This window comes from Copadichromis virginalis, linkage group LG10 (assembly GCF_057382275.1).
Source record: "Copadichromis virginalis isolate Kocher_CV1m ecotype Utaka linkage group LG10, C_Virginalis_male_GT1.1, whole genome shotgun sequence".
Lineage (NCBI taxonomy): Eukaryota > Metazoa > Chordata > Actinopteri > Cichliformes > Cichlidae > Copadichromis > Copadichromis virginalis.
Genome location: NC_140627.1, coordinates 29113778 through 29126265, shown reverse-complemented (window position 1 = coordinate 29126265; position 12488 = coordinate 29113778). Strand labels below are relative to the sequence as shown.

Sequence of the window (12488 nt, the reverse complement as noted above, 5' to 3'; positions counted from 1 at the left end):
TTTGCATTATCTAAATGGTTTCTATTTTTATTTGTTCTCGAGTTTTTGCTGCCACTTCAATTCAGATTTATTTAGTTTCCAGAACAATTACTGATCCGTGCATAAAGTATTATTATATTACAATATTTCGCTATTAATTGACAAAGCAACACGTGACAACAAGTGACATGTAAAAATATAGTATAGAATAGAAATCTTTGTTGTCATTAGAAATAAAGCAGTTTGAGATTGGGATGAGTCACTGAGCCACTCCTGTGTGGTGCAACAAGGTTGAAACTACATGCATACATTCATGTATGATTAAATAAATGTTACACAAGCATCCCTTAAAACTGTTACTTAAAAAACAAAAAAAGAAATAAACATTAGGCAAATCACAAAGTAGCACATGCACACAATACAAAAGAGGCAACTGGACCATAAAGTGCAGGGGTCAGTTGATGTCTGCAGGTCTGGAGCTATTCTGCAGTAAAGTTTTCTGACATGAGCGTACTTCATATCAATAGAATATTAATATATTACTATATGTGTTACTGTTAATCTGAAAGTGCAGGTTCGAACAGGTGGTGCCAAGGTGATATCAGTCTTTTACAATGGTTTTGGCCCTGACCCTGCTTTGATTTTATTTTTTTTTGTCTTAGTTGACGATATTGCACTATATATTATGGTTTCGTTTTGTTTTTTAAGTCAACCCGGAGACTATAGATCTTTATTTGACAATGTGGTTCATTGTAAACTGGCTGATCAACTGTCTTTGGCGGACTTACAATCAAACGCCTGTAGGGGGCACCAGTGCACTGGTACAGAAGAAGCAGCAACAAGGATTGTTACACGAACAAGAAGGGCATCCGTCCACAGGCCAACCACAGATACTTAAAAAAAAAAACAGACAACATAAACATTGTCACATATTTAGGCAGATCAGCTGTTTTAGCACCTTAGCTCCCGTTTTCTTTGGCACTTTCACTAGAGATCTCCTTCACGATGTGGTAAACTATCTAAATGTCTTGCGGTCGGCCATGTTTATTGGGATGGCGGCTTTCCGAAGGCCTTGAAGTGGCACTGCTACCGGACGGTGAGACGTTTGGCTCATAGAAACAGCTAGGTTGCTAAGCTAAGCTAACAGCATCCACTGCAAAGGTTTTTGTCATCAAGATGACTAAATATGATGCTCATCTACTGGTACTTCATTCTGGGGGCATGCTAGTATGTATCCTGAGGTTATTGGACATATTTGCACCGCACTGGAAGCATCGCGGAGCAGTTTGATGAGGGCGGTATGCACCGTTGTTTTGCGACGTACTAACAGAAATTGACCCAGAAAATGTAGCAGCAACATTTTTCATTGTTTACAGCATAATGCCTGACCCAGAGAGAAAACCGCTTTCCTTTTCTAAGTGTTAGCACCTTCAGTGCTCTTCGGCATGTAAAGTCTGCAATAGGGTTGAGTTAGATTAAACCAAAGAAGAATTTTTATGTATTTTGTTGGCAGTGTTTATTGGTTGAGAGGCCCGGTGATGGGCGGAACACCGACTGTTAACTGTTCAGCTCTTACTGACATCTGTGCGGGCTGGTCTGGGGCAATCTAGCCGGGAGAGGCGTACACAGTCCCCGACAGAAAGCACACTTTTTGGAGCCTCTTCATTCAGCTTTTTTGCTCTAGAGTAAAATGAACCAACCAAAGATGTGATACTAAACTACGTCTGTCTAATAGCTGAACATCCCTGTTTCCACTGACAGCTGTGTTGATGTGGCAATGCATGCTTTAAATGAGTCAAGTGCAGTCGCTGGTTGCAGACTGCTTAACTGCAGACTGTTTTGCATGTTCAGACTTGTGCAAGTATTTGTTTTAGAAATGCAAATTACAAGATAATGGTTTTTCTTCTACTTTATTTGCAAAGCAATCCATTTGTTAAGATTATAGCATTTGTTATTAGTATGAATAGGTTGTCTAATTGGTGGCCATGTATCTAATATATATTTATATATAGTAATATATATCCAGTTTAAGTGGGCATACACATAATAAAAGGCACATACATGAAACAATTTAAAAAAATATAATCTTTAACTTAAAATGTAATGAAATAAAGAAATGTAGTTCCATACTCTTACATACTCCTGTGACCGGATATTGAAAGTCCTATATTAAATTTAAGCAAAGAGCAGAGGTAGCAGGTCAAATGAACACAATACAATGGAGAGCAGTGTAGTATGAAGAGAGATTAAGGGGTTAATAGCTTTCATTCTTACGAAGGTGGGTCTTTTCTTACTTGGATCACCACGGTAATGTGCTGAAAAACTTAATTAAGAGCAGCTTATGTTCAGCGTTTCAGTTTAAAATGGTCCAGAAGTGTTATATTTTCTCTTCGTTGTTATCGCTGATCTGGATTTGACGCTTTTTCAAGTCAGCTATCACAAAGAAAGCCTGGCTAGGTTGAACTTGCTTCCCTTAACTCTCTTCTGTTACCTAAGGTGGACTATCACACCTTTTCATGTGTTGACATTTGGTGTTTTTTAATAGTCCAGCACCTTCATCCTACTGTCCAAAGACTTGCATATTAGAGCAGTTGGTGAGGTAGATAAAGTGCTTAATACTGAAGAATAAAGCACTGTATTGATGTACGGCTACAGTGGCTTGGAGTAGTGAGAAAGACTAGAGAAAGGTGCCATGTAGATATGAGACCATTTCCAAATCATTGTGTTGTCACTGTTATAATATTGTTATTTATTTTGTTAAAATTTGTGGTATCTGTCCCATATTGATTTTTAGATGTCGCTACATGTAAGGGAAACAAAGGAGAAGCGGTTCATTTCCACATTTAATGACTGTCCCCTTTGTTTACGTCAGAGACCTCATCAGGATTTGGCCTATTTTATATGGTTCATATAAAACAGAATCTGTGTTACCTTAATTATTAGAAGTCTTAGCGTTTCCCTGTTATTTTTGGCCATTCGATAAACATAAATATATTTGCGCTTGAGTAAATTAAATTCTGTATAAAAATAGTTTTAACGGTTTTATTTTTGCTAGTCCTGGTCGTAAAACTCTTTGTGCTGACATGTTTTATATTCAGGAAAAACTCTGCTTGTTATATCGTGATGAGTCCAATTTACCTCCATGGAATGACAGTTTGCTGAAGCTCTTGAAGAAAGAGTGCACGGGGCCTGGTGAGCTTAACCATGAAGCACTGTGGTTTATGGGAAATCGAGTCCTAACTTGCCTTCTTGCTTACTGTCTTCTTAGCCAATGATTCAGCTGGAGAAACCAGTGCTAGCTGGTACCATGCCGGTGGTGTGGCCCACCATCCTTGACCTGGGCAGGGATGAGTGCAAAAGAATTCTGCGGAAACTGGGTGAGCTCAAAGCAGTGCAATGTTATCAGTGGCTCTGATTGAATCTCTTTTATATGCAAAAGACCTGCAACATTTACAGACTGATGTTTGTGTGTCGCAGAGCTGGAGGCGTACGCTGGGGTCATCAGCGCTCTGAGAGCCCAAGGAGACCTGACAAAGGACAAGAAGGATCTGCTGGGCGAGCTCACTAAAATCCTCGGGTAATATTTGTTGTTTTTAAATAGTTTCTTTCATTTTTGCTTGCAGAGTTAGGTTTATTTAAAACCAGCCTTTCCTTTTTACCCTTGCCCTCACAGCATCTCTACAGAGCGTCATCGCGCAGAGGTCCGCAGGGCTGTCAACGATGAGCGCCTCACCACCATCGCTTATCAGTAAGTATGAGACTGTTTAAGTCCAGCTCTGTAATGTCTGTGGAGGAGAGCAAAAGGGACGTATTCAGGTTTTCCTCAAAGTTTTCATTAGTCTTTTCCTCATTCACTTTAGCAACAATGAGCTATTTGGCTATTTATTTAACCAACCTCTGCTCCAGTGCTTGTCAAACTGTAAGGTGTGGAGTGAAAGCATGTGGAAATAAAAGCTTTAGGTTTTAAACAGGCCTTTGTTGTACCCTGACTCTGAGCCTGAGTAACTTTGAGGACTTATAACGTTTCCTCTCGTGCCGTCCTCTAATCAGATTTCCGTTCTTTTTCAGCATGTCGGGTCCAAACAGCTCCTCTGAGTGGTCCATTGAAGGGCGGAGGCTTGTTCCTTTGATGCCGAGGCTGGTTCCCCAGACGGCCTTTACAGTCACAGCTAACGCTGTGGCCAGCGCCACGGCCAATCAGAACGCCTCCCTCCTGCTGCCAGCTGAAACGGGGAACAAAGAGGGTAAAGCCAGAAACATTCACTTTGCATCGGACTCTGGCTGTTTTCAAACACTTTGGGCATTGAATGATGTGTTTCATTTCCTCCCTGTAGTCGTGGTGTGCTACTCCTACACGAGCACCACCTGCACCTCCACCAGCACCACGGCGACCAGCGGCCCTATAGGAGCAACAGTGAAATCTCCACGGCCACCCAGCCCTTCATCCAACGTGGTGGTGCTGCCCAGCGGCAGCACTGTGTATGTGAAAAGTGAGTGTCAGCAACATCGTATCAACTTTTCTCTTGCTTTGGACGGAAGCAACATGAAAGGGAAATAATAAATAGCAACATAACTTGAGCCGACTGTTGTGATTTGCTGCTATATAAATAAAATTAAAAATACTTTTCAGGGAGGAGGCTAACTGCATGGCTAATTAACATGTCACAAACATAGTCCCTTAAATGATTAGTTTGACATATTTGAGAGTAGAGATGGACCGATCCGATATTACGTATCGGTATCGGTCCGATACTGACCTAAATTACTGGATCGGATATCGGAGAAAAATAAAAAATGTAATCCGATCCATTAAATATCACGAAAGCACCTCACAAAACTTGCGACACGCCGTAACTCACCTCAGAACGTTAGCACGTCGGAGCAGTATGCATCACGTGATAGAGCGGCTGTGGCATGCAGGACCGGTCGGTGGTCTGGATAGCATTTGGAGCTTCGCTAGCAACCCGGCATTTCATCTCCGACAAAGTTATCCCGAGAGAAGTAAAGCAAGTGTGTAAGTCCATCTCTGAATGTTTGTAAAGCATTCCTGCGTTAAGCTTAACAACTGATATATGGAGCGACTGCCTCTTCTTGCTGCTACTTCAATCATGAAACTGCTTAACGATCAGCTGATCGGCTTTTCTGTCGCGAGTCCGTGTCTCTAGTTTGCTTTTGTTAGCAGCACGTTTAAGCTTGATCAGCTGCTGTTAGAATTTATTTAATATTACTTTCTACTGGAGGATCTTTTTCTACGTAGCTGACGCTGGTAACTGTGCAGGGGCGGATCTAGCAAAGTTTAGCCAGGGGGGCCGATAGGGCATTAACAGGGAAAAGGGGGCACAAAGACATACTTTTCTTTCTTATTCTCATTTAAAATGTCGAGCTTTTAATAAATAATTATCTGACACCCAAAGTTTTAATTTGATGCAAAATGAATAGAAGTCCATTACTGTATATAGTGACTATTAAGTCTAATATATATATACTGTATATACCCTAGTAAGCTATAGTACTTTTTCCTTTGGGAAGGTACCATCTGTGCAGTCTGCAATTTTGTTGAAGAAAGATGTTGAATCTATTTAATATTTCTTGAAAAATAATTGATTTCTGTGCATTTTTTTCCACACTGCATCAAATTAAGGTTGATTACGTCGATTAAGCATCATGAGGTGGAGCGTGAGGGGTGGTTCCCTATTTTTTATTTATTTATTTTTGTTGTTGCTGGGAGTTGGAACCCTATTAGTTAGGTTGCTTAATATTTACGCTAAGTACTCTTTAAAATACCAGAATAGGGAGGATGGTGTAGGTTTAAGTTTATTAGATTGATCAGTATTGCTGAACTATGAAATATTTTTTTTTGCATACAGGTATAACAGAATAGCTTTAGTGTAGTTGTTGTTTTAAACTTGAGTATGAACTTATACAAAATGCAGCAAGATATTTAAAAAACAGCTTTGTTGATTAAAAAACACTATATCGGATTCATATCGGTATCGGCAGATATCCAAATTTATGATATCGGTATCGGACATAAAAAAGTGGTATCGTGCCATCTCTATTTGAGAGCAGACCTCATGGAAGCAGATCCCAGTTTGGATTCACGAGGCAGACAGTCTCTCTACTTTTAAGATTGGGCTTAATCTTAGTTAACCTTAGTTATGCTGCTGTAGGCTCAGGCTGCTGGGGGATTTCCCATGATGCACTGAACATTTTTTTTTTTCTCACCACTTGCTGATCTGGCCTCTTTTTCTTCTCCTCAGTTTCCCCGTAACTTCCCCGAGTCTCTTTCTACCAAAAGTCACTTTTTAAAAAGAAAGTTCTTCCTCCCCACTGTCGCCAAGTGCTGGCTCACTGGTGTTGTCTCTTTACCTTTGTACAGTCTTTACCTTACACTATAAAACCCCCATGCGACAACTGTTGTTGTAAGCTAGTGCTATGTAAATAATGAGCTTTATTCTTTAGCAGAGATGGGCAGTAACGCGTTACTGTAATCTGATTACTTTTTTCAAGTAACGAGTAAAGTAAGGGATTAGATTACCGTTACTTTCCCGTAGGAACGCTGCGTTACTGCGTTACTAAAACCGTGATTTTTTGCGAGACTGTCTCACGACAGTGACGTAAGCGAGTGCGCCGTTAGTGACAACAGCTGTGTGCAGATCAACAATGGATCACATATCGATTGTGGGAGAGAGTATGAGCGTGCAGCGTTTAAAGTGTGGAAGCACTGACCTTACTTTGAGTTTGATTCCATAAAAAGTGACAAAAACATTAGCGTCCATCGTGCGTGGGAAGAAAACTTCTTTTTACAGCGAAAAAACCCCTAAACTTCCAAGCAAGCACCGAGTAGCTACGACGTGATGGGAAACTCACAGAGAAACTCGCGGATTCTTCAACTGACCGCGGCACACCTGCACCAGGGTAAACCTCCGCCTACCGGAGTCCTGCTTTACAGGTGAAAATAGAGCAACAGGACCGTATTTATTTTCTGCTGTGTTTTACTTGCATCTATTTGAAAGAGTGAGTGTAAACACACAAAATATTTTATTTTATGTGCTGGAATGTGTAGAAAATAGGTTTAAATGTTAAACTAATTTCTTCCAGTCAGAGAATGTTGCATATAATTAAATTTTTGCTTGATGCATAAAGTTAAAAGATTAAAACTGATAAAACAAGTTTTAAAAAGAGACTTTTCCATTTGATTACATTTTGTATGATGGATTATGTAGAAAAAGTAGAATTGGGCTGAAAGATCTATCACTTTATCACCTCTTCGGGTTGTAAATCGTGTTTTTAAAAAGTAACTAAGTAATTAATTACTTTTGAAAATAAGCAATCAGTAAAGTAACGGGATTACTTTTTTGGGGAAGTAATCAGTAATTAGTTACTGATTACTTTTTTCAAGTAACTTGACCAACACTGTTCTTTAGTGCTTTATTTCTTGTAACTGATGGCAGAGAGGTGCTGCACTTGAAATCACTTCTTTTGCATTTGAACGTGTTCAGACTTGAAAGAAATTTCCAGCCCTCCAGAAACAGTTTCTCATTTAAATGAGCGCCGATGTCTTTGAGTAAAATGTCTAAATAACTTTGAAGTAAATGTCATTTTATTGATGCGTTCTTTAACCTCGGAGTGGGATGTACTCTTCTTCAGCTTTCATGTTATGTTTTTATAATAGAGTTTGGAATTGAAGATAAGGAGGGAGAGACTGTGGTTTGTATATTTAAAAAAAAGAAAAATCTACTGCTCAGCCTAAAGGGGGCACTGCGATGCTTGTCTGTTTGTTACAAGGTGATTTTAAACTGCTGTCTCTCTTAGCACCAGTGATTCACATACTCTCCCCACACTCCAGACTAAACTGGCTGGGAATGTGAGATCTGAGTTTCCTAAACATGGCGTCTGTTAGGACATGTTGGCTCAGGTTTGACAATCCCACCAGCATCTGCTGCCGATTAAACAGCTGGTAGAAACAATGTGTGACAGGAGAATGTAGCGCGGGAATGAGGCACCGGAAGACAGAGCATCTGTACATCATTAGAACTAAAGATGTAATTAAGAGGTTTTGATTTATGAATGAGTTAAGTTATAGAACTGTGTAGAAATTTGCAGATTAGGATTTTTACTGGTAGTTGTTAATTCATAATTTTTACCCCATAAACTTTCTTTTATTTTAGGGTTTAATGTTACATTTCTGTCACAAGCCAAGTACAGTCAGTGAAATAGACTGAATAACATTCTGCTGACTGATTTATTATTTAATCTCAGTCATCTTGTCTTGATCGCAGTTAGTACTTCTTGATTATCAGCAATTAAAAAGCAAAATCCTCAAGTGTATCCCTACTCAGTGATACAGTCTCAGTCATCCTTAATTTTTCCCGCTGATTTCGCCTTTCAGGTGTTAGTTGTTCCGATGAGGACGAGAAGCCTCGCAAGCGAAGGCGCACGAACTCGTCCAGCTCGTCTCCGGTGATGCTGAAAGAAGTTACTAAGGTGTCCCCGCCGGTATCCAAGAACATCACGGTGCCCGTGAGCGGCAGCCCCAAGATGAGCAGCATCATGCAGAGCATCGCCAACTCCTTACCGCCTCACCTGTCCCCCGTCAAGATCACCTTCACCAAGCCCACCATCCAGACGACCAGCACCACCACGCAGAAGGTGACAGTCGAACCCTACCTCGGCTCGTCTCTCTAGACGCTGCTTCTGAGTTTAAACGTCTCGTGTTTCAACAGGTGATCATCGTGACGACTTCCCCGAGTTCCAATTTCGTGCCCAACATCCTGTCCAAGTCCCACGCCCACAACAACGCCACCGCTGTGTCAAAGCTGGGGTCCACCTCTGTGCTGACCACACCCACACAAAAGCAGACGGTGGTTTTTCCAGCCAGCTCCAGCACTTCCACGAACCCCAACACCATCGCTGTGACCACAGTGGTCTCCTCCACACCATCAGCGGTCATGTCGACGGTCACACCGTGTAGGTTCCTCCTCTGTGCTCAGTTTTTCTGCCAGGTCCATCTTCAGACAAAACAAAAACGTGTGCTCCCAAAGGTGCCAAGAGAACAGCAGGGCTCAAAATAAATTAGTTAGTTAGTGAATCAAAAAAACACCAGATTATTCTCCATGATAATTATTCAGTTTGGTTGTACTGTTCCATGGCTCTGTGCCTTTAAACTCCAGTGCTTTGTAGGTTGGATTGCATGATACGACACATGAATTTAAAGCTGTATTATTAACTGTTTTGTCCACTTGGGGGCAGCAGAGAATAACAACTTAACATTTCAGCTAATTAAATTTATAAAAATAAATTTGAGTGAATAAATATGTCAAATATTAGGGTAAAGCAGTAAAACTCTGACTTCTTGATGACTCAGTTTATGTAGTTATTAATATAGCTGCTGATTTCATTTCTGTTCATTTACTACTCTAGCAGTAGAGTACTACTATTACTTGTTAGGGACGTACCTTATCTTTCCAGTACGAGCTGAAATCACTGGATCGGTTATATCAGTGGTGTCCAAGCCAGTGCCGGCCGGTGTCCTGCAGGTTTTACATGTGTCCTTGATCCATCGCAGCTGATTTAAATGGTTAAATTACCTCCTCAACATCTCTTGAAGTTCTCCAGAGACCTGGCAATGAACTAATCATTGGATTTGGGTGTGCTGACCCAGGGTAATATCTAAAACCTGCAGGACACTGGCCCTCGAGGCCTGGAGCTGGCCAAGCCTGGGTTATATAATCTGATACGATCCATCATCTTCTAGAAGCAAGTCTTTCCATTCAGAAACATTATTTAAAAGCGGTCACCAGGACTTTCAAACTGCACATATAGATCTACAAAATCTGATTTAAAAAATCCTTAAAAAGTTTCCACCTTGCACCAAAAGTTATTTTTACCACCATCCTTGCTTTTGGCAAATTATCCAATTGAATTCTTCGAGTGTCTTCCACCTTTCATGGTGTATCTGGCCTTAATTGCTTAATGTCAGCATGCCATAAAGACTCAAAACTGTCATGTTATCAACAGCTTAGTTGCTCAAGAGAGGGAAAAAGGCAGTATTAGTATAAGTGGATAGACATGACAAAGTAATATTAAGTTAACCTTTGTAAAATAGTTTTTTGTGAAAACACATTAAAATAATGTTAATGATACTTTACTGATTAAAATGATTTTGAGTCATTAGTGTAAAAAGATTTAAGCTCGTGGGTTTTAATATGATTTTAACCAGATAATCTCTCTTAAATGTTCAATCTTCTAGTTTTGCAAACATAACATTAGACATGAGGGGGAGGAACCTTCTCTGGGACGTCACCTGTTAGGTTTTGTATCTTACCGTCAAAGTTGTCGGTTGCAGGTGGAGTTTCAGCTGGAGTGAAGGTCTCTACAGCCAGACTTCCTTCACCGAAGACACTAATGGCCTCACCCACTCAGATCCTGGCCCAGTTCCCCAAACAACAGTCACCCAAACAGCTGCAGCAGAGCTCGCCTTTAGGAGCGTCCAACGTCGGTCAGACCCAGACCACCACCTCCTCACCGGGAGCCAAGCCCACCATTCAGATCAAACAAGAGTCCGGTAACCATGACGAGCCTTTATTGTGTGTTTGTGTTTCAGTTCTGTCATTTTATTTCATTTTAACCACGTGCTGTTTGCAATACCTGTATTATATCTATTTCACAAAATAAGCTCATATCTTTTTTTTTTTTTTTTTTTTTGCCTTTTGCTGGTGGTTAACCATTTTCTTTCATATGACGCACAGCTGTTTGAAAAGAAACAAAGCACGACAGTGAATCTGTTTAGAAAGTGAATATCGTGATACGACCGCACTGTTTGTTAATGTGTGGTTTGTGTGCAGGGGTGAAGATCATCACTCAGCAGGTGCAGCCCAGCAAAATCCTGCCCAAGCCTTCGGCGGCTTTGTCCAGCAGCAGCTCTTCTCCCATCATGGTTGTCAGTAGCAACGGAGCCATCATGACCACAAAGCTGGTCACTCAGCCCACAGGTGAGTGGGGGCGAGGGGATCAAAAACTCCACATCTGATCCAGGAAAGGAGAGATCGCGTGTAACTTAAAGGTCGTCTTTGTGACCAGAGTAAAACTGTAATGACACCTGTGACTCTTTGTCATTCAGATTTAATCATAGACTATTTAAACGGAGTTAATTATCTCACCGGTAATGTGGCAGCTTAATTTAATCCTCGATGGAGACGCTCCTGTCGATATCTTTAAGGTGGACAACAGTAATTCTGTATTCCTTCGTGTAGCTACCCAGACCACCTACACGAGACCCACTGTTAGTCCCAACATCGGGGCCAGAATATCAGCCTCCAGTGGCGGGACCACTTACGTCAAGACCACCAGCGGCAGCATCATCACCGTGGTGCCCAAGTCTCTGGCCACTCTGGGAGGAAAGATCATCAGCAGCAACATCGTGTCCGGTGAGTCAGAGGGAGGTCTAGAGCGCTTCTACGTTCAGTGCAAGTTTCTCATCAGTTCTCGTCCGCTGCAGGCACGACGACTAAGATCACCACCATCCCCATGACCTCCAAGCCCAACGTCATCGTGGTGCAGAAAACCACGGGCAAAGGAGCGACCATCCAGGGACTGCCCGGCAAGAATGTGGTCACCACGCTGTTAAATGCTGGGGTCAGTTGATGAGCGTGATAGCATTCTCACACGTGCGCTAAACTCATAGGAGCAGTTAACCTTTTTTTTTTTTTTTTTTATACAAGAGAGAAAGATTAGTCTGTCTGTCTAGAGCTTAATTCAACATTATGTAATATTTAATATCAATAATATAAAATGCTTGTGTAACCAACATATGAGGTGTAGTGCAGAACTGGTTATTGGGGAAATCATGCGGACTTCCCGGCTGTAATTAGTTTGTGTTTGCTTTCAAAATATTAAGCCTGCTGTGTTTTTACCTCATTATTTATAAAGTCTTTGACAGATTTAACTTTATTAATTCAGGGGAATTTTCAGGAAATCCCTCATCATGTTCACATATTTACACCTGACAGCTGACCACAGCCTGATCCCCGGGCCCACCAGTTCACTGCTTCTTTCACTTTCACCACTCAGATTTACAAGCCCAGTTCTTTACTTTAAGTCACTGCGTCCTGCTTCAGATTCAGATATTGTAGCAAAGCTAGCTTGCTTTTGCTCTACCTAAATAGTTTATGAAGAATGTGAGTAGACGTGTCAGTTATATGGTTTAAGTGTGTGTCTTATGATGCATTGTCAAAATGCAAAGATCTGCGACCACAGGAAGAATAGCTGCTGCGTTTCTGCAGCTAATGGTGATCTTCAGAAACTAAACCTCTATTAGACATCTTTAGCCACTTTGGTCATTGTACTGGATAACTCGAGAACAAGGCAAAGTAGGATTTTCAAAACAGTACCATAGGTGTGTCGTCTAAAAATGGCTGATGAGTTTGAATTTCTGTGACCTCAACCTCAAGGTGAAGGTTAGAGGTCAATATTTCTGAAAATGTAATGACCATTGTAATTATTTCAGA

At 41.1% G+C, this 12488-nt stretch overlaps 1 protein-coding gene across 4 annotated transcripts in view; it reads left to right on the top strand.

The window, feature by feature from the left end:
* Positions 1-817: 817 nt before the first annotated feature.
* emsy (EMSY transcriptional repressor, BRCA2 interacting) overlaps positions 818-12488 on the top strand; it is a 29592-nt gene continuing 17921 nt past the window's right edge. The window contains exons 1-13 of one of the 4 annotated variants that reach the window (XM_085470980.1): positions 818-1075; positions 3078-3171; positions 3248-3356; positions 3457-3556; positions 3653-3727; positions 4048-4223; positions 4314-4469; positions 8372-8631; positions 8706-8949; positions 10328-10546; positions 10827-10973; positions 11235-11408; positions 11480-11616. In XM_085470980.1, the coding sequence (XP_085327106.1) occupies positions 3251-3356; positions 3457-3556; positions 3653-3727; positions 4048-4223; positions 4314-4469; positions 8372-8631; positions 8706-8949; positions 10328-10546; positions 10827-10973; positions 11235-11408; positions 11480-11616 (1794 nt within the window). In that variant the 5' untranslated portion in view covers positions 818-1075; positions 3078-3171; positions 3248-3250. The other 3 variants (XM_085470982.1, XM_085470979.1, XM_085470978.1) reach the window with 3 other exon arrangements.